Consider the following 22902-nt stretch of genomic DNA (forward strand, 5'->3'; position numbering starts at 1 on the left):
TATCCCCCAAACAAAACAAAACTGAGACAACATCCAATGTAAATAGAATTTAAAAATCCTAAATAAAACAGCAACAAAGGGAATCCAGCAATTTATTAGAAGAAAAACAAATCATGTCTGAGTGTGATTCATTTAAGTAAACAAGGATGCTTCAAAATGAAATAATTCATTAATGTAATTTGTCTCAAAAATAGATATAAAGAGTAAGAACATGATCAATTTGGTACAAAACAGAAATGAATTTAATAAAATTCAGTGGATATTCTTGGAATAAACAGTAATTTAAGACTACAAAGATACTCGCTTTAAATCAATGTTTCTTAGTTGAATGGTTTAACCATTCATTGAGAATTACTGCTTTAAATAATACAAAATAAATAGTAAAGAATCTCAGTCAATCAGACAACTTTCTATTTTATAGAAAAACTGACTTTAAAAATTACTATCTATTCCAACAATCGTTAAATATTGTTATTGAAATTTTAGCCAATGTATTCAGGCAGGAAAAATGCATTCTATATAACTACTGAAAAGAATCTAAATTATCATTTTGGGGGATTAAATACATTTTGTCCTAGAAAACTAGAGAATTATCTGAAAAACTATCAGTTACCTTCAATAAATGCACAAGTCAATAGCTTTTTAATATGTGAGCAGTACATTTTTAAATGATAATGTAAAATCCTATTTAAAACTTCAATATAAAATATCTAGAAATACTCTAAAGAAAAATTATAGGACCTACAAAAACAAAATTATAAAACATTATTCAGAGGCATAAAAGGAATTTAGAATAAATGGTAATGAATAACATAAATTGGAAGTTTTATTATTTTAAACATGTCAGATCTAATGCAATGTTAATCAAATGCCAAATATATGTATTAGAATCTGATTCATTAAGTCTCAATTCTTTGGGAGAATAAACACTTGGAAATAGCCAAACATTAGAAATTATTTTTGTAGAATTACATACCTTTAATATGAGCAAAGTAATGTGTTATTGGCACCAAAACTGAAGAGAATGCCTGGAAATAAACCTAGGCATGTATTATTACTTAGAATTTAAATAAATTAGCATTTTAATTTAGTTGAAATGGTGCTGAAATAATTGGTAAATGCTTTGGAAAAATATAAAATTAGATTCTCACTTTGTGCTTTACTTTAAAATAAATTATAGATGGATTAAAAATCAAGCATAAAAAATTAAAACCAAAGAATTATTTAAAGAAAATTTAAGTAAATATTATGTTATTTAAACTAGGGAAGAATTCTCTGATCCTAACAAGCAAGGCAACCATCATAACAACAAGAAATAATAGGTTCGACAGCATAAAAAGTTAATATTTCTGCATGTCAGTTGCAAAATATAAAGCCAAATGATGAAGTAAAAAATGTTTGCAACATATAATAGTACAGATAAAAGGACTAAATTTTGTATAAGTAAAGATCTTTTAGGAATAGAAAGAAAAAATATGAATGCACTAGAAATATAATCACTTAAAGGGTTTGAATATGTGAGCCACTAAAGAAGGCATACATCTGACTAATAAATAGACAGACATATAGAAGGCAATTAGATACATAACCTAGGAAGTCATTATGGAACTAGATGATGTCACTAATCAAGAAGACTTAGGTAGAGAAGAAATCTGGAGTTTGGAAGTGATATTGGGGCCACTCCAACTCTTCAGAAATTGATAGAGGAGGAATGAGCATAGGAAGTGATTGAGAAGCAGAGGCCAGACAGGCGATTCTGTGGTGGGAGGAAGAGTGGAGAGAATGTCATGTGGTTGGATGTGGAGAGCCGGGGCCAAGCACAACTGGGTTCCAAAAAGTTGTTAGGAGTCAGGGCCATGTTTATTGATGATATCAAGAATTTTAGTTTTTACCCTAAAAGCATTGTGAAGCTGTTGTAGATTTTGGCGTGTTATGGGTGGGAGGTACCACTTATAATCATACTCATGTATCTAAAAACAAATCTTAGGCACAATGTAGACATCTGGAGGGGTGAAAAGTGGATCCAGGGATGCCAACTAGAAAGTCCAAAGAAAAGATAGTGTAACTTGAAATCAGGAGCTACAGGGGCAGTGGAGAGAAAAGGACAGATTAGAGGCAGGAGTTAAAATCCATAAGGCTTTTTGGACACGAGGTGTGCATTCTTGGTTTCTGGTTTCTGTAGGTGGATGGTGGTGTCATTCATTAGAAGAGCACGAAGTTTGGGAAAAAGTTGTGAATTCAGATTTGGGCATGTTGAATTTGAAGTGCCTTTCTGATACTCAAAAGGATTTGTCAAGTAGGCATTTCTAACAGGGATCAATAAGAAATTTTAATTATAATTAAAAGGTTAGCAAGTTGGAATTTGGCAGGAGCCATGGGAATGGATTTTTCTTATAAGAATGTGTTAAAAACCTCATTCAGAGTCTGAGCTACAGGCTATTTTGAAAGAAACTCAATTTTATTAATTAAAACTATCCATAGTCATTAAGTAGCTTCCATTTATTGAGTTCTTATCATATGGGCTTGCTATATGTCAAGCCTCTACCAAGCATTTTACATACATTATCTCATTTAAATCTCTCAATGATGTAAGTTAGGTATTATTATCTTCATTTATGAACATGAAAATTGAGGCTGGAGAATTTAAGTAAATTTTCAAAGTTTATAAAGCTAGAAAGTCCTGAGGCTGAATTTTTACTCTGGTTTGTCTGATGCCATTGCTTGCGTTCTACATATTACAAATATTAAAAAGAAAATTTCCTAGTATCAGTGCTGAGGAGGCATGCTTTAATGAGTTTATATGAATGATGCATACTTATCATAGTGTATTCATTTTATAAATATCCTTGTGTTTTTAAACCTTTAAAAAAATTTTAAAAATAATGTAAGACACAGGAAGTTACCAAAGTAGTAGGGTTCCCATATATCCTTTATTGGGGTTCCCTGATGATAATGTCTTACATAACCATAGAACATTAGCAAATCAAGCAAGTTGATATAGGATTAACTGAACTACGGACCTTATTCAAGCTATTTCTTTAAACATTGCTTTACAATCTCCCTTATGTTCAAAGTCAGTTTAATAAGCCTTTGTAATATAATGTGATGAAAGCATATTTCACTTGGACCCCTTCATAAATTTTCACCAACAGAATTAGAGATCTGAATTTATTTTGATAATTGATTTATTAAATGGATAATGTTAGTGTGAACCCTTCAGAGGAAAAGTCTCATGTTAACTTTATAAACTTACACTCATTTCTTACACTACCAACTATAGCTAGCTTAGCAAGATATTTTAAAGAAAAGATATTTTCTTTTGTTCTGTTATATAAATTTATCTCTCAATTACTGTACATTGCTGACTGTTTCAGTTATGAGACCAAAAATACCTTGCTAATAGAAGAGTTAAGAGGGTTAAGCAAGTTCATGTATGTAAAATGCTTTGCTCAGTTTCTGGCACAAAGTAAGCCTCAAGACAGGGTAGCTATTGTGGTAATCAGGATTCTTTAAGGTAGAAATAAAAGTAACCCTTAAACTGTTTGGGAAATTGTACTAGGCCTTCCCTCTACACCTTGCACCCCACACCCTCAAAATGAGATTGAATTTTTAGCTTTAACTTCATATTTTTCTACTGAAGAATGGTTTTCTCCACTCTGTAGGGTAAAAGTAAGCTCAGAGCTTCACACCTTTCCCCAGCTTCAACACTAGGAAGAAAATTACTCTCTTCCCTCAGTTTCATTCAAAACTTCAGGGAAAGGATTCTGAAGAATGAACCCTGGATCCCATGCCCACCCTTTGGTTAAGTGTGAGACTTTGATTTGCAGCTTTCTCTAGAACCACTTAAGTAGTAATGGTGGATAAAGAGAGCAGTTCTCAGAAGAGGCGTGATGAATTTCCTATAATGAGGGACAAAGGAGGTCAGGTCGACAAGTAATTGATATCTACTATAGCTATTATTGTTGTCACCATCATTATCAATGTCATTACAGGACTTGGTTTCTTCAATACCCAGAAAAGTCTAATGAAGTCTGAGCCAGCTCATAACATATCAATGGCACTGACAAAAAAATTTTAAACTGGGAGTGAAAAAAAAAATAGACTCAGTGTTAGTAGAGTTCATATGTCTGTGGCTATTCCTGTTCCTTGGGGGTGAAACATTTTAGAATGTCACTCTGAGCCTGCTTGGTCAAATGCAGCTATAATCATTAAGATCTCCCCACAGTTTAGTTATAAATTCATTTATGTTGTAGGAATTTATATATAAATGTCTTGTACATGGTTGTAAAAAATTTTAAATCAAATTTGTAAGGATATATTCTTCTTTGTTCTTTGTAACTAGTAAGTCTTATGTTTTTGAGTAATAAGTATTATATTTTCCCTCAACTAGGTCAAATATTAATGCCAAAATAAAGGAAACTGTGCTGATATTTTGTTTATAATTTTAAAAAGTTATCTTTAAGGAGACTGCCATAGTGATTATTCATAGTTTCCTCTCTCTTCTCATATGGTTTCTGTTTAGGTTAAATTATGTTGCAAACATATCTTTTATTTTTATTTTTTTTTTTTTTTCACAGTTTGAAGTAACTATACTTTATTGGGTTGAGTAAATACACATCTATTTCTAGTTTAACAAGAGTTGTGTTTTTTTTTCTTTTTTTTTTTGTTTATTTATTTTAATTTTTTTTTTCGTTAAATTTTTATTTTGTCAATATACACTGTATATGATTATTATGGCCCATCACCGACACCTCCCTCCCTCCTCCCTCTCTCCCCTGCCCCCCAAGAATGTCCTTTCCGTTTGCTTGTTGTAACAACTTCATAGAAGTATAGTTGTTATATCTTCTTCCCCACCCCACCCCCCCCCCGGTTTTTTTTTTTTTTGTGTGTGTGTGTATTTTTTGTGTGTGTATGTGGGTGAATTAATTTGTTTGTTTTTTTAGCTCCCACCAATGAGTGAGAACATGCGGAATTTCTTTTTCTCTGCCTGACTCGTTTCACTCAATATTATTCTCTCAAGGTCCAACAGAGTGGGAGAAAATATTTGCAAAATACACATCTGACAAAGGACTAATATCCAGAATATACAAACATATCTTTTAATTTTTTGTGTATTTATTGTTTTAGATATGTTTTATTCAGAACAACAAGCAAGTTTTTCCTTGTCCCTAGAGCTATAGGACTCTCATTAGCGTTAATCAGAGGCATGGAATACAGCTGGGATTTTCACTCAAATAGCCATTAAGCTAGGATTTCTTGAAATGGTTGAAGGGTAACCATAATGATGGAAGACTGGGACTAGGAACAGTGGTTACTGGAATTTAAGAAAAACTGATACTTGATAGCAGAACCAACCAAGCTATTGATACTGGGACTCCAATTTTCTCTGAAGTTATCACTGTTGCTATATGGTCATACGATTGGAAGGAGCCATACTCCTTTGACATCTGTGGATGGTTTTCAAGACATATGGAATCCCAAAGCTTCAGGAGTATACAGGGGAGGTTAGTGAGAAATTGGCAAAGGGCCACAAAAAAAGATTACAAATTATAAAGTTGAATATATTAATTATCCTGATTTGAGTACCACATATTGCACACAGGTATTGATATTCAACACTGTACCTCACAGATATGTATAATCACTTATGTTTCAATAATAAAACGGAGGAGAGATAAATTTTTATGAACCCATAAGGCTTTAGAAACCGTAATGGAAAAGATCAGATTAAGTTCATTCATGTTTAAAATAAGTTTGGCCTAAAAATTTCAATAATTCCTTTTATGCTTTGCCTAGAACATTGCTAGGTGCTATGGAGTTTATATAGTTAAATAGTCATATTTTCATTAAATATTAACTGACAGTATCAAAGTTGAATAGCCATACAATACAAGAGTACAAAATCAGTCACAAAGCATTAGTGTTTGTTAAGTCAAATATACGGTGGTATAGAAAAGGGGGTGGGGGGTGGAGTGTTCAGACTCCCATAGAAGACTTCTTGAACCAGAGTAACTCAAGTCAGCATTTTTTTTTTTTTTTTTTTTTTTTTTGAGTGGACTAAAGAGCAAAGTAGAGGGAGACTGAGCAGATTCATTTGGCTGGGGCAGAGGGCTTATATAAGGGAGCTAAAGAATGAGGTTTTATTATTTTTTAGTTTACGTTAGGGTTTACTCTTGGTGTTGTATATTCTATGACCTTTGACAAATGTACAATGACATGTATCTACCTTTATAGTATCGTACAGCATAGTTCCACTACCCCAAAATTACCCTGTGTTCCATATGGGATGAGTTTTAATCTCAGTTGAACTTTTCAGGAAATTATGGTGACCTATTATCTGAATATCTTTATTCAACAATGTAATAATAATAAAAAGCTTATCTGACTAATACAGACTATACAGGAAATTTTTTTTTTCATTTTTTAAGTCAGGTTTATTGAGGTATAATTTAAAAACAGTAAAATTCACCGTTTGTAGGTATGTATTTCTATGAATTTTGACAAATGTACACAGTTGTGTAGCCATCATCACCATCAAGATATAGAATATTTTCATCATTCCAGAAAGTTCCCTAATGCCCCTTTGCAGTCAATCCCATTCCCCCTCATCCATCCCCTGGAATTCACTGATCTGTTCTCCACCACTGTAGTTTTGCCTTTTTGAGAATGTCTTATAAAGATAAACATGCAGCCTTTTTGCCTAGTTTATTTCACTTAGCAAAATGCTTTTGAGATTCATCCATGTAGTTTTGTGTAGAGCAGTTAGTTTCTTTTCTTCATTATTATTCCAATATATGGATATACTATATTTTGTTTATTACTCAGTTGATGGACATTGGAATTATTTCCAGAATAACGTTGCTATAATTATTCACAAGTAAGTCATTGTATAGATATATGTTTTTATTTCTCTTGAGTAAATACCAAGGAATGGGACTGCTGGGTCAAATAAGAAACTGTCAAGCTGCTTTTCAAAGTGGCTGCACTATTTTTTATACTCACTAGAAATGTATGAAATTTTCAATTGCTCCACATCTATTAAGGAAATGAGTTATTTCAATTATGCTGTTCTTTGACTTTGGAGTGATTTTATACCCATAGCCTTATTTTTTTAAGAGTTTTTTTTTTATTCGTTTGTTCTGTTTTACTGCAATAAAAGATCTGCTAAATTAAAAGACTCAGATTTAAGTGAAAAATCACTAAAAATACCCCTCTATTCATAGGTGGGCTCACTTTTTAACATGCATCTTTCTCATTGTCTATTTTCTGTGTATGCATGGTTTTTATTTTTAAAATGGGACATATTATATCTCGCCTTTTTAAAACAATGTATCATGAACAAAATTCCCTGTAATTCAATACTATGCTACAATTTGCTTTTAAAATGGCTACATAGTGTTCCATTGTACAGATCATAGACTTTTCATAATATAGATTATCATGATATTATTTTGAAATGTGGGAGTATTGTTTTCTTATTATCATTGAGCAGGTGAAGAACTGAGAATCAGACACATAAGGTGAGGCTATTTAAAGAACCCTGGAGTTGATCAATAGTCTTCCTTTGTCCTTGTTCAGTCTCTAGTTCCATTCAGTTATCTAATATTGACTTTTGTTATTTAATCATTTTGGAGCTTAGTTTCCTTGCCTTCAAAAGCTAGCAGTTGCTTTTATACTCTGTGAGTTTCCTAGGAAGTCATAGTAAATCAGGAACAGAGCTCAGACTCTACATATTTTCATTAAAATTGCATCAGTTGTGGGCCGAGCCCGTGGCGCACTCGGGAGACTGCGGCGCTGGGAGCGCAGCAGCGCTCCCGCCGCAGGTTCGGATCCTATATAGGGATGACCGGTTCGCTCACAGCGCTCACTGGCCGAGCGCTGTGCAGCCGGTCTCAAAAAGGACAAAAAAAAAAAAATTGCATCAGTTGACAGCTGTCTTTTTTCCTGTCTGTGAATCTCTCTCTTTCTTTGTCTCTCTCTAACCATTGGTGCTCAGACTTGAATTAATTGAAATCTTTGGTTCATAACAGACATATACCATTAGTCCACGAACAACCAGCTTTATTTGTCTCTTTTTTTGGAGTTAATACTATATACCAAACATGTGTGACTCTTTCACCCATAGAGTAGATTCTTTAAGTTTGTCTACTGGCCAAAATCTAAATTATCTTTTAAATACAGATGGTATATGGTTTATTTACTGTTATATATCTAGCACCTACTATATTGTCTGATGCATACTAGTTGCTCAGTCAACATATGTCACATGGTTGAATGCCTGCATGGGGACCCTGTTGTCTGGACAGACATTTATTGGTAGAGGAGAAGCTATTGTCAAGGCTTGCTAAAATTTGGACATTAGCTAAAGAGGCAAGTAATTAAAATAAACTTGTGCTATTAAAGTTGATGACTGTGAATGGAGAATAAAGTAGTCATATTCACTAGGAAAAGCTAGGCAGCAGTGAAAGACTGGAAAGAAATTTTACTAAATGTGAGTTTTAAAAACTGACAAAACCCTCATTGTCTTACAATGTGATGAAAGAACAATGCTTGGAACATAGCACTTGAGGAATATATACCCGTTAGTTCACACAATAAGATTGGAGGTTGGAGGAAAAGTATAGTAACTATTGTACTTTTCAGATGAGGATATGAAGCTGAGAAAAGTTCAGTGGCTTCTCAAGGTCACACAGCTAGTAAGTGGCACCTCCAGGTTTCACACTTGTATCTGTCTAACCATAAAGGTAGGAGCCTTAGGCATGATGATAAATTGTTCAAAAATGGCATTACAGGCCATCAGAAAATTTGAGAAAAGATTGCTCTTGCAGAAAACATGTGTAGATGCATATATGTACTAAACTGGAACTTTTACTGTTTCTTGTTGCTTTGCCTTATACTTCATGGTCACGGGGTATTTTCGCTATCCCTATAATGTATACATTTGCAAGCTAGAAAATTGACTCCATTAGCATTAAACTTTTTGCAAAAGGCTTTTGTTTTACTGTCTTGCTATTACTGCTTCAGTTTCCCTGTTGAGATTTGTTGGTCACAGTGGATTTCCTCTTCTCTCTCTGGTGATCTGTGTTGCACAGTCTGTGTACTTGATGCCACCTTTATGTTGTTACAGAATTATAGTAGAGGATGCAGTGGATTGGCGACCCCATGACAAAATCGTCCTTAGTTCCTCTTCTTATGAGCCTCATGAAGCAGAGGTCCTCACTGTGAAAGAAGTCAAGGGCCACCACATTAGAATCCATGAACGGCTCAAACACCGGCACATTGGTAAGACTTTGATTTGTTGGTTAAGGGAAGTGAACAAGCCAGGAAGAAGGTGTTCAGCAACCTGCCTAGGGACTTGTACCTGATCACTATTCAGAGAGGGAGGAAGGATAATACTTACTGCTGCCTTAGACTCACCCTAGATGGCTTTATCTCTATTCTTTCATTAATTTTATTGCCTAATTTTTAAAGGATCCTTAGATGTAAGGGTTTTTTGTTGTTTTTTTTTTTTGTTTTCATCTTTGTTTTGCTTTTTTGCCTTTTATTTATAATGGCAAATCTAAGAGCAGAAGAATCAAGAATCTCATTCAAGGTCATCGCTGGGCAGTTTTGTGGCTAAGCCAGAATAAAACTCATGGGCACTGAGATTCCAGTTCATTTCCTGGAATATTGAATCACACAATCCCTTAGAGTATGATAGTTATTGTGAGTAGTGACTTCATTTTCCATACTTTAGGTATATGTCTTTCCTGACATGAAGTACATTTCATGTATTGACTACTATTACTACTACTGAAAAAAAAAAAGAAAAAAAAAATTCCAAAACTTTTTTTTGTAAAAAGGTCCTGAATATTTTTATACATTATACACAGTTAAAATGTACTGCACATAAATGATAAATAATCATAATCTCCCTGATTCAGTCTAACAAATGAATCTAATCCGGGAGATATTGCTAATCAGTAATATACAATGGAAATAAAGAGATTAGAGCCTATCTCTTTGTCTCTGATATGTGAGAGGGAAATACGTGTTTCCACCAGGACTGTCTGAAGCTATTTCTAAATCATAGTTCCAAGGATGATATCTTTTCTAAAAAGTGACAGAGAAAAGAGGAATCTTCAACAATTCTTGCAGGAAGATCCAGGGTGAAATGCAAATGGAGAGCGTGAGAGAAACTAGCAAGGCCCTTCCATTCCCACTGCTATAGAAGCTGAGTTAGGCGGTGGTGGCCGAGGACCCACCATGAGAGGACGCTTCTGCTGCTGCTGCATGGCTGCTGCATGGCGCTGCTTCTCTTTTTCATTTTCCTCTTATGCATCATTGTTTGCACTCTGCCACTGCCTCAGTTGATCTGGGATTCCTCCCTCTCATGGCAGAGATCCAGAGACAAAGTACAACTGAACCCTAAGTCTCCTATTGACATATTTAAGGAAGGAAGCTGGGGACGCCACTAACTGGACAGGTCTGCACTGACTTCCCTGCTCCTATGGCCCATCCCAGTACTCAGCATTGTTGTGAAGAAATGATTCCTTGCTCCAACACTCTCACTCTGATTCCAAAGAGAGACAAGCAAATGGGTTTTTCATTTTTCAGCTGATATTTGTGGAGAATGCCTGAGGAAAAGCAGACCTTAATGTTGGTAGGACTTCCAAAGGGAAAGGAATGTTTTCATTTGTCAGTTTTGCTGTCCACAGCTAGTGATTTCCAAAAGAAGTTTTTAAAGGTTTTTTTTTTCCACCACCTCCTGTTGTCCCAGGAAGTGTCCATGTCATGGAGGATGGCCGACATATTCGTTTGGCTGCTGAGGTTGGACTATTGACCAGAAATATACAAATTCAGTCTGACACATCATGTAGGGGGAGACTGCTTGTGGGGTCCTTCAGGAAGTCCAGCAGAGAAGAATTTTCAGGTAAGTGAAATTTTAACTTACGAAGCCTTACCAGTTGGGGCCTATTCATCTGAGACACTAAGAAATTCTAAATGGTAGAATTTTCATTTATAAAACAAAATGTTCAAATTAGATGGTTCCTTTGTCCTCTGAGAAGCTATGGATTTTCAGTCCTAATCTGTGCTTAATTATCAGTGTGATGTTAAAATAATATACTAGCGATCAGCACATATGCACATTTTTACCTCAAAGAAAACATATTCAGCAGATGTGAAATTTCCTCTGCTTTGAAAGTAAAGATGATTTAATGACCACTTGAATTTTATCTCTTTCCTGAATTTCTATTACTCTTTCCCAGTAGCATACTATATCTGATGGCAGGCATCAGCGCATGCTATAAATTAATAGCATAAATTTTAATAAAAATGATTTCCATATTTTAGACAGCTTTAAGGATCAGTTCAATCTTTCTTGTTTCTTTCAAGCTTTATCCCTTTTGGAATGCTACAAAATGATTTTATTAGGACCTCATTTCTTAAACTTGTATTCCTTGAACATTATTCCAAAGTTGTTTCTTGATCAAACAGTTTGGGAAAGGCTGTCACTAGAGCTCTATCACAGAAAGTCACTGTGTACATGAATATAATGAAGATTCAGAGAAAGCCTGGAATAGAGGATCTAACCACTTCCCATATATATTCATCATGGGACACTTTTTGTTGGAACATCTATTTCATCAATTTGGTAAGGGGCAATGTTTAAACCTTAATTTGGGGGTGTTGAATGGTTATAGAGCAAAAGAGCAGGCCAGGACTTATAATTCTTACCTTAATATTGGATGGCTCTATCACTTTTCTTTTTCTGACCAACGATATCCAGCAAATTGTACCCAATTGGCTAGAGAGTTTTTTGGAATTGTGATTTTCAAAAGGAAAAATAAGGGGTGTTCAGTTAGCTCAGTTGGTTGGAGCATGGTGCTGATAACACCAGGGCTTGGATTCCCTTTACTGGCTGGACGCCAAAAAAACACATGAAAAAGGAAGGAAAAATAAGAAAATAGTTGAGAATAAAATCATTGCTTAATTCTCCCTTTTAATTATTTACTATTAATTAATTTTCAGCCATTGGTTAATGTGCACACAAGTAAAAAAGATTTTGTACAGTTTAAAACTGTGAATAATAACCGTGCAAGTACAAGACATAAAAACTCACTAATTAAAATAATACTGATATGTTGCCTTGTCTGAGATTCTAGAACCACCTTCCATTCTAGAAAATAAGCTACTTATATAAAGACTCATGCTTGTGTTCGGTGTTCTTTGTGCCAGTGTTGTATGGAACAGATTCAACAGCCCTTTCATTATGTGCTATTGGCGAGGGATATCACCAGACAAATAGCTTTTGGAGGTTTTATACTTCTGTGAATATTTCTACTCCATCTACCAGCGCCTCCTTGATCAGTGTCAATTGAGAAACAGATATGTTGGAATCCTGTTGTCTGGCCACAAGGAAATGTACATGATTTTTCACTTTGTCCTTTTCACAAGGGCTTGCTTATTTAAGGTGGCCAATTTGCAAGAGTTCTAGTTTCTGATCTGTGAAAAGGGAGTGGAGAAAAGAGGGTTTAGTCTGGACTACCTTTGAAATTTAAATACTATTACTGAAACACAGTGAAATTGAAACTTCAAATATATAGTTCCCTGCATTTTTAGTGAGAGAAATAACTTTACAGTTTTTTTTTTTTGTCAATACCTTAAAAAAACATCAAAATAAAACAGAAGGAGTGAGGGCCAAAGTTGTGACCTCCCTAGCAAAGGACACACATCTAATTATTGGCAAGTGGTTATGGCCCAATTACCTGACTCCCAATGCAAAGTTGCTACTTTTACATTACTAAGTCTTCCACTCTCCCCACATGCCTGCATGGAGTTAATAGTACACTTTCTCATCCATATGCCTGGGTGCAAGTCCTAGCTTGTTAGTCAGCTCTTCTCTGTTTCAGTTTCCTTATCTGTGAAATGAGGAAAATAATTGTACCTACCTCACAGGATTTTTGTGAAAATTAAAAGTTTATAGATATATATATGTATATATATATGTATGTATATATGTATATATATGTATATGTATATGAATTAATTAGAATAGTGGCTGGCACATAATGAACATTATTTGAGAATTAGGTGTTGTAGTTATTAATTCACCTCATTAGTAATTTATATTAATTCACCTATAATCATATTATCTATTTTACCAAGGATATATACACTGACTTATTAATACTCATTATATTTTTAAATCAACCTACTGGCTGTATTTCACACTGTGTTTTAAAAATATCTACTTAAAACAGTGCAAATAAAATCCCCAATGAGACTAAATAATTCACTATCTTTTCCTGACATAAAAGATGTAGAAAATCTTATTATGAAAATGAAACAGAGAATATAATGTAGCTAGGATAAAAATAGAGAAAAAGTTTACAGGGTCTTTAAAATGGTTTTAAAAGTATGTTATTGCTTCTATCATATTGTAAGAAGTGATAGAGTTTGGATGTGTTGTCCCCCCAAAACCCATGCGGAAATCTGATCCCCGATGTGACAGTGTTGGAAGCTGTTTGAGTCATGGGGCGGATCCCTCGTGAATGGATTAATGCTCTCCCAGGGGGGAGGGGGGACTGAGTGAGTTCTCATTCTATTAGTTACTGTAAGAACTGGTTGTTTAAAAGACCCTGGCACCCCCCCCCAGCACCTCCCCCCTCTCTCTCTCTCTCTTGCTTCCTCTTGCCATGTGATCTGCTTGTACCCACTGGCTACCTGCCACTTTCCGCCATGAGTAGAAGCAGCCTGAGGCCCGTGCCAGATGCAGCTGTCCCAGAATCATAAGCCAAATAAACCTCTCTTCTTTATAAATTATCCAGTCTCAGGTATTTCTGTTATAGCAACACAAAATGGACTGATACAAGAAGCATGTATTAAATATGAGGTTTCTTGATGTCAGTTGAGCAGAAGTAAATTTTACACTTATATCATACTCTTTTAAAGAAATTCTTGGAATGTTTTATATAGTTGACCATTATATTTGTTCATGCAATATCTTTGTGGGTGATGGCAATGGCCTTTTCGCATGGGATCCCTGAGACACAGAGAGAGTCTTGACTTCGAGGTGAGTGGCCAGGAACCCATATTGCTTTCATTCTTACCCAGTTCCTTGACCCAGCCCTCAGATGAGTGCACAGAGTCTTTAGACAAGCTGTGCCCATCTCCAAAGCCCATCTCATTTTTCTATCTCTCCTCTCCTCTTTCCCCATCCTATCACCAGACTCTTCAGACTGCATGTGAAATCTTCTCAAGGACAGATGTGATATTTATGATGATTCATATTTTATTAGTGAGAATCAATGGTGTAAAATATGCTGGTGCTGAGTATAAACTATTACATTTTAATTAAAAATCTGCATATCCTGATGCCCTAGAATGGACCATCCTTCAGCCTTTTGGGAGGAAAAAGAAAGTACCTGATGACATGCATTTTGTTTGTAGGTATTCTTCAACTTTTAAATGTGGAAATTCAGAACTTTGGGTCACCAGTGTATTCGTCCATTGAATTCACCAATGTGTCAGCAGAATCCTGGATAGTATCTTCTACTCTGCACCAAAGCTGCGGTGGGGGCATTCATGCAGTTGCCAGTCATGGAATAATTTTAAATGACAATGTAGTATTTAGCACAGCTGGCCATGGCATTGATTTGGAGGGTCAGGCTTATTCTCTCACTAAGAACCTCATGGTTCTGATGACACAGTCAGTGTGGTCCACTGTTTGGGTGGCAGGAATCAAAGTGAACCAGGCAAAGGACATCAGCCTCCATGGCAATGTTGTGGCAGGATCAGAGAGACTCGGCTTTCACATCCAGGGCCACAGGTGCTCCTCTTCTGAAGTGATTTGGTCTGACAATGTGGCCCACTCAAGTCTTCATGGCCTTCATCTCTATAAGGAAAGTGGACTTGACAACTGTACCAGTATCTCTGGCTTCCTGGCTTTCAAGAATTTTGACTATGGTGCCATGATACATGTAAAGAACAGCGTGGAGATAAAGAACATTACTCTGGTAGACAATGCTATTGGTCTTTTGTCCGTAGTGTATGTGTCTTCTGCTCCACAGTGCTCCATTGAAAATGTGCAGATTGTGCTTAGAAATTCAGTCATTGTAGCTACAAGCTCTTCTTTTGACTGCATTCAGGACAGAGTGAAGCCTCGCTCAGCCAACTTGACATCAACAGATCGAGCTCCTTCCAATCCAAGAGGGGGTCGAGTTGGTATTCTGTGGCCTGTATTCACTTCAGAGACAAATCGGTGGCCTCGGGAGCCATGGCACAAAGTAAGAAATGGCCATTCAACTTCAGGAATCATGAAACTTCAAGGTAGGATGTTTGGGATTATCCAGGCAATGTAGTTTTATACATCTATGCATAGGATTTTTAATAGTATTCTGAGATTATATCAACAAAGAAGTTCAGTGTGGTCCAGTGCTTACTATCCAACTGACAGCCTGCTGGGTATTGATAACCACATTAATGGTTTATAATGACAGTGAGTGATTACTTGCAAAAGTCACTACATTTTACATGTTGAAGAGCTTTCACAGCAATTATTTAACTTGATTGTATGACAACTCTCTTAGGTAGGTGTTATCTTTCCTGTTATACAAATGAAGAGACAGATGCAAAAATTGTGTCTCATCTGAGGTTGCTTAGTAGTTGTTTGGGCAGCTAGGGTTAAAATCAAAGTTATACCACAACTGTGCAGTTCATTTTCTATCAGATCTCTCATCTGTGTTGTAGTGTACTCACTCCTCATTCACTTAGTCTATCTGGTAGTTGGTTTATATTTCTGTAAAATGAATGGATTTTGATTAAGCCTTTGATGCAAAGTATTGCTTTTAAGACTTTAATGTGTTGGAATACTCTTCTTTTTTGCACACAATGTCCATGTGTTGAAGAATTACAGATATTTTATGTCAGGATTTATGTAAACTTCTGAACCTATTTTAGATAGTTAAACTAACTCCTGGGCATACATTGTGATAAGAATACTTAGTTGTGTAATTTATATTTGTTGTTGGTGGCTTATATGGTATGATGTTATGATTTTTAAAAAAAAATTTCAGATGTCACCTTTTCTAGTTTTGTGAAGAGTTGTTATAGCAATGACCTGGATGTCTGCATTCTGCCAAATGCAGACAACACTGGAATAGTGCACCCAATTACAGCAGAGAGGACCAGGATGCTAAACATGAAAGATAGAAACAAGTTCTACTTTCCTCCGTTACAACCCAGGTACCACTTTTAGTATTTACAGTAAGTCATATTTGTGGAGTATTTGGCAATTCTTCAAAGCCCTAAACATGTTTAAACAATGAGTAAAATCATCAAAGAAATGAAAATAAGTTATTTCAGAATGGTATAATACATTGAGTTAATGGCCCCATTTTTTTACCCCTGCTATATTTATGCCTTTTGATAAATGATTTTTGAAATATCTCTCACTAAAGAGGTCTGATATTAGCATCTGATTCTTTGTACTATCAGTACCCAATACATGATTGGCATGCAATAAATATTTAAAATTATTACTCTCATGGTACCTCAAAGTATTAGTCTAGAGGAAATAAAATAAATTCCCTATAATTCAATGTTGTAAATATCTGTTACTTGTTTATATATTCCACTTGTCTCTAAATTCTGAAAATGTAGAAACCATGTCCATCTTTATCATCATTGTATTCCCCAACTTGTCAATAGTAGGTTTTGAATAGATATTGTTGAATGAGAATCTCTATTCTTACTTTGTTTGTATATATCACAAACATAATTTATATTCATAAAGGTGCTCCTAAAATACTGCCATGCCTTGAAGTTTTGTAAAGAAATTATTTTATTATGTTCAATAGATATCAGAGTTAGGAAAATTTTGCTGTATCTTGCCTTTTAGAAAATCAATAATCTATGTGAATATTATATATTCAGATATCCAGAACATTTGGTTAATAATAATGTCTTTCTTCTTGACCATATAACTGAGAATATTTTATACAGAGTTTTATTTTATATCCATGTACTACATTTTCAATAAAATCCTGTTGAGTTTACTTTACACAAGATCAGCACTACCAATACGTATATGTTTTCTTCTTGTTGCTTATCATGAAATGAGAGTTGCTTTCTGTCTATATTTTCAGAAAAGATTTAGGAAGAGTGGTCTGTCCTGAATCAGGTTGTGAAAGTCCAAGAAAATATCTTTTCAAGGATCTGGATGGGAGAACCCTGGGTCTGCCTCCACCAGTTTCTGTATTTCCTAAAACTGAGGCAGAATGGACCAGATCATTCTTCAACACAGGTCAGTTGTATCTGAATGCAATGCCTGTGGTAGAGGCAGCGTGCATGTGAAGGGCTAGTTTGGCTGTGTTGTTTAGTGGGAACAAAATATACTGCAGAGGAACTGTGTTCTAGAGTTGGAGTCTGTGCTAATTCGTTGCCAGCTCACCTATATCACAGGAATGCTGAGACATTAACAGGTATCACAACATTGCTGCTGTGACCTCTATGAGATTGTTTTTATGCCAAAGGTGTAGATTCCCAACACCCAGCTCTGTGCACAGGTAGGAGAACAATCCTTTTCCTAGCTTTGTCACCTGGTCCTGAGGCAGCACTCATGCTCAGGTTTCACAGTGTCTGCCATGGAACCAGCTTCTCTGGCTGCTGAGTCTACCTTTCTTTTCCATTAGTGCTCAAAGGCTCTCACATCTGTAGGGTAGATGCCATGTGGCTTATCTCCTGTTTCTCCACCTTCCAATTGTCCCCAGGGGGCTTTGCTTAAAACTCCTTCTTCTTCTTCTTCTTGCTTATAGTACTAAGCCTCATTGCGTATCCATTTTATAGGTGGACCCCTGGGGAGATCATTGTTTTTCTACTTTCACTAATAAAGAGACTGAATTCCCATTTGAGTTCAGCTGGAGCCTACTGGAGGCAGATGTAAAGAATTTTTTCTGATTTCTCTCTACTCAGTTTTCTTTTCTGGTCTCCCTTCTCCTTTTAAAGTTCTCAATGTATGACTATCCCAAGACTATGTCCTCAGATTTTTTTCCTCTTTCCCTAATTTTGCTCCCAAGGTCCAAGATTGAAATATAACCTAATGCTAAAGACTTTCGATTTATATCACCAGCCCAGACTTTACCCTGCATTTTGGTCTAGTATATCCAACTGACACTACTGGCAAGGGTAACAGGCATCTCAGACCCAGCGTGGCCCAAAGTGATTCTTGATCTCTGCCCCCATCCACAACCTACTTCTTGCCTCGTCATCTGTACCTCAGTAATTGGTAGCACAATTTATGAGATTATTTGAGAAAAGAAACTAGGCATGATCCTTTCTTTTCCTTTACTCTAACCCAAACTCTCAATACTTCTCATTTTCTCTACAATATCACTGTAGTCTGGCTATCATCATCTCTCAGCTGATGAGGGAATAGCCTCCTCACTGGTCTTCTTTCTTCCACTATTGTGCTCTGTAGTCTGTTCTTCACACAATAGCCACAGTGATCTTCTTAACTTTCTAATGTCTTTCTATCCACTAAGAATGAAATCCAAACTACAAGTCTGCAAGTCTTGTAGTGCCTAGTTCTTGCCTGCACTCTCATTTCATTTCCTGTGACACCCCTTTTACTTGTTCATCTTGGTCTTCTTATATTTGCTTTAACATGATAAGCTTATTCCTACCTCAGGGCCTTTGCACTGGCTATATCCTCTACCTGGAATATCTTATTCTCACTTCTTTAAGAGCTGGTTTCCTCTATTCGAACAATGACTCCTCAGAGAAATCATCCTTGACCACCCTATCTGAAGGAATCACGTGGCCATTATTCTCTAGCCTTACTATGCCTGGTTTATTTTTTGTCAGAGTCTCATTACCTGATATTGTATTATAAATGTGATCTCTTACTTGTTGGTTTACTGATTGCCCCCTTAGAATGCAAACTTGATGAGGGCAGGAATTTTGTTCTGCTTGCTACTGTATATTGGGGAGGATACACAACATATTGGTTGACTGACTAATGAAATAGATGAATTATGGGTAACCAGAGAGAAAATTAGTGCTGTTTTTTCTAAACCATTCAAGAGCATGCAGAAGAAATTGAGACCTTTAGGTCATTGGTGTATGTACTTGCCTGTAGTATGGAAGCCTGAAATGCAGACAGTTCTAGTTATCTTTTATTTATTTTCACCTTTCTTCCATATGAACTACTGCTACAGGATAGCAGTTGGCATTTAGAGCTGTTTCTATGTATATTTCTCTTAGTTACCATAAAATTTCATGCTTGAACAATTACTCTTTTTTATATTTATTTTACATTTTTCGATATATTGAAGGCTTATCTTTGCCATGGAGTGTGAAGCTGTAGGGACTACAATATAGGTTTTAAAGTTAGTGCTGAGTGCATGGAAATTCTGAGTAAATATTTATTTTTATATGTTGATTATGTTTGTTGTATATAATCAGCCAATGCATTTTTGCACAGAAGAATGAAATTCAGGGACACACATATTATTGGGACAATATGTGGGGAGTAATAAAGGAAAAAATAAAAAAGATAGGCAGTTACTCTTCCATTTACCCTAGATCTACTCAAATAATTTTCTATAGTTAGTTATTCTATTGGTTTTAAGAATTATTCCAGTCTTACAGGTCTTTAGGCTATGGGAAAAACACCCTCATGCTTTAAAATAAATATGTGGGTAATCACAGGGCTTTTCTGGACTTTTGGTTTTTGGTGAGGATTGCATTCCTGTGGAATCAATGACAAGGGGTTTGTGTCCCAGAGTATTTAATGAAAATTACATTTTTACCCTAATAGAAAACAATAAGGACTGAAGATAGTATTTGATTTGGGTTGCCACAGAAGCAGACCCTGATACAAGGCTTAGGATTCAAATAGTTTTTGCAGGGAGTAATCTCAGAAAACACCAGTAGGAAAGTGGGAAAGTGAAATTGGAAAAGAAACAGAGCCAATAAAGGATGTGTTGTCAAGCTGGTTACCACTGTGGAAGATGAAGCTCAAGTCTAGTGAGGAACCCCAGGAGACCATGAGGACACGACACCAAATTATCTCAACCAAGCCACAAGGAGGCTAATGTACTTACACTTCCAATCCCCGCTCATCATTGGCTGAGAGATGCTTCTGGGTACGTTAAATCTTCAGCCTTTTGGCTTTCCCTGAACACAGGCTAAGCTGTGCTTTTTCCTTAGCCAGGAAAAATCTTTCTCAGAAGGAAGTCATAGGTTTCTACAGTAGCATCCTTTGCTGTGTAAAGGTTAAGTGCTGAAAATACATGGATGTGGTATTGAAAGCATCTGCTGCCAATAGGAACTCCAAAATGTCAATCAAATGTTCCCTGTTTAAATCATAAGAATGTTCTTTTGACGAACATTTAGGTGGTTGCATACCGTGTGGTGTAATATACTGTTTAGGCACAAATATGCTGTTACTGCTGGTTGCAATTGCTGGTATATGTGATTTTTCTCAGTCCTCTGCCTTGGCTATGAAACATGATTCAATGGTAAAACTCTGGTGAGTAACACAATATTACACATCATTTGCTGTCGGTGTGTGGACAAGCATGTACCTCTTTGTTAGTGGCTGAGTGTCTATATGGAGGTGTATATGACTGACTGCCTTAACTCCTGATGTTTTAAAGCATTATAACATTTTAAATGAGGTCGCTATATGTACCGACTGCAAGGATTCCCACAGTGGAATCTGCTGTTTACTGCACTAAAAATACAATCTGTGTCCTCTCGCAATGAAAGAGGCAGCACTTACTAAATGGTATCTTCCAGGTGCTAACAGGATTGTAGTGTTTTCCTTTGAATTCCAAAGTCTGAGTCTCCTTCCCTAATGCAAGCCCCTTTTTATTTTTTAAATCATTTTCTCTTAGCTATTTTCCAGTTCCTGTCCACAGTCTGGTGAATGAGAAAAACACAAATTTAATCTTAAGAGAACTAATTCTTATTTTGTATTTTCCTTCTTCAAGAGAAGAATTTAATGGTATTCTTCAGTAAACCAGAGAAAACCATGTAGCTGACATGAAAATGTAGCTAAGAGATCACTGGAACCAAATTTCATATTTATTCCAAATGTCATTGAGTTTGACGCACCCTTATGTCCTTTCTCTATTTTATTAACAAATCTCTCGAAGCCATCCAGAATCCATTGCCTTTGAGGTTTATTTTTAATTTGGAAAATAACAGATTTTATTTACACATGTAAGTTCCCACAAAAACTACCCACTCAGACAGATATCCACAGGTCCTAGTGTATTGTCATATACTCCAGCTTCAGGAGCAAAAACCATCCATGTGGATCAGCCATGAGGAACTCTGTGCCAGTGGGTTTTGCTATCTGTGCAATGCAGGGTGTATAGCCAGGGGAAAAGTGAGCTGTTAATTTGTTTTATACTTATCTGTAAGTTTGCATATGCAGCCAACTTTGAAAAATGCATGGCAATAGAGTGCAAGACAGCTAATCCCAAGCAGGTGATCCTTGGAGAACCATGTGCCTTTTATTCTGGAAAGGGTTTCTTGTGATTATGGAGGCATCTGATGGTCTGAAAATCCAAAATCATTTAGAAAAACAAAGTCTTGAAATAAATATCTCATTTGGGTCAGACTAGACAGATATCAGAGCTTTCCATTCTGGCTTCTTACTCATTTCCTGTCTGTCTCAGACTAAAAATGGATGGCATCACCTCACAGACTGGTTCATACATGTGGAGTACCAGTGTCGTTGGGAGGGGACTGAAAGAAATCAGAGCTTTATTTTGAATTTCTCAACCAAGACGAAGAAAGTAGAAGGGAGGCAAAATGGAAGCTAGCATTGCTTGAGCACCTTTTGCATGCTGAGTGCTGAAGTTGGCATTTTCATTCATTCAGCAAGAGTGTTTTGCCCACCTACTATCTACCAGCATCTATCTAAGAATGGAAGCTATAGTCGTAAACAGGACAACATCCTTGCTTTCATCAAGCTTATGCTCTAGTAGAGAGAGACACATAAACGAATAAAAATATATCTCTGTAGAGATGAGAGGGATGGAGAAGATAAAATAATGTCTTGGGCCAGAGAAGTAATTTGAGGGATGTGTGTGTGTGTGTGTGTGTGTGTGTATGTTGTGTGTAGGGGAGTTGCTACTTGAAATAGAGTTACATTTCGGATGAGACCTGAATGAGGAGAGGGGAGCCTTCCAGCAGAGGGACCAGCCAGAGCAGGGGCTGTGAGACAAGAACAGCCTCAGCACATCTGAGGGGTGGGTGGAAAGGAGACTGGTATGACTGGATTGTAGTTAGTGAGAAGAGGTTGAAGGTAGACAGGAGCCAGCTCCTTTATAGGCCAGGGTAAGAGGTTTGGATTTTATTCAAATATATATATTTATTTATTTTTATTGTCTAAATTTGAGGTATATGACATGATATTTTGATAATCTTATACATAGTACGGTGGTTACTGTAGTCAGATTAAGTGTATCCATTATATCACACAGTTATCCCCCTTTTATTGTGCCAAGAGCACCTAAAATCTACTCTTTTAGAAAAAATCCTGAATACAGTACAATAACAACACTATTAACTATAGTCCTCATGTTGTACGTTAGATCTGTGGACTTATTCAACCTACATATCTACAATTTTGAGTCCTCTGACCTACATCTTCTCATACCTTCCCCCCCGCCCCACCCACTGCCCTCTGCCCCAGTACCCACCATTTTTATTCTCTATTTCTATGTACTGAGTTGGTTTGGGAAAGATGATGACAGGATTTTATTCGCTCTCTGAAAGGTCATACCAGCTGCTATGGGGTGACAAGATAATGGGTAAGGGCAAGACTAGGAGTAGGCGGTGCAGGTAGGGGCTGTCCAGGCTGAAGGTAAGAGGGTATTATTGAGGTGCTCCTCCAAGAGTGGC

The 22902-nt window shown here is 36.3% G+C and overlaps 1 protein-coding gene across 1 annotated transcript in view; it reads left to right on the forward strand.

The window, feature by feature from the left end:
* Positions 1–22902, forward strand: part of LOC103597076 (fibrocystin-like) — a gene marked incomplete at its 3' end in the record, with an annotated part of 308904 nt that overhangs the window by 192483 nt on the left and 93519 nt on the right. The window contains exons 21-25 of the mRNA XM_008580875.1: positions 9128–9282; positions 10760–10912; positions 14434–15312; positions 16059–16227; positions 17130–17287. Coding sequence (XP_008579097.1) covers positions 9128–9282; positions 10760–10912; positions 14434–15312; positions 16059–16227; positions 17130–17287 — 1514 coding nt within the window. The remainder of the gene's footprint in view (positions 1–9127; positions 9283–10759; positions 10913–14433; positions 15313–16058; positions 16228–17129; positions 17288–22902) is intronic.

Source organism: Galeopterus variegatus, unplaced genomic scaffold, assembly GCF_000696425.1.
Source record: "Galeopterus variegatus unplaced genomic scaffold, G_variegatus-3.0.2 Scaffold2185, whole genome shotgun sequence".
Classification (NCBI taxonomy): Eukaryota; Metazoa; Chordata; class Mammalia; order Dermoptera; family Cynocephalidae; genus Galeopterus; species Galeopterus variegatus.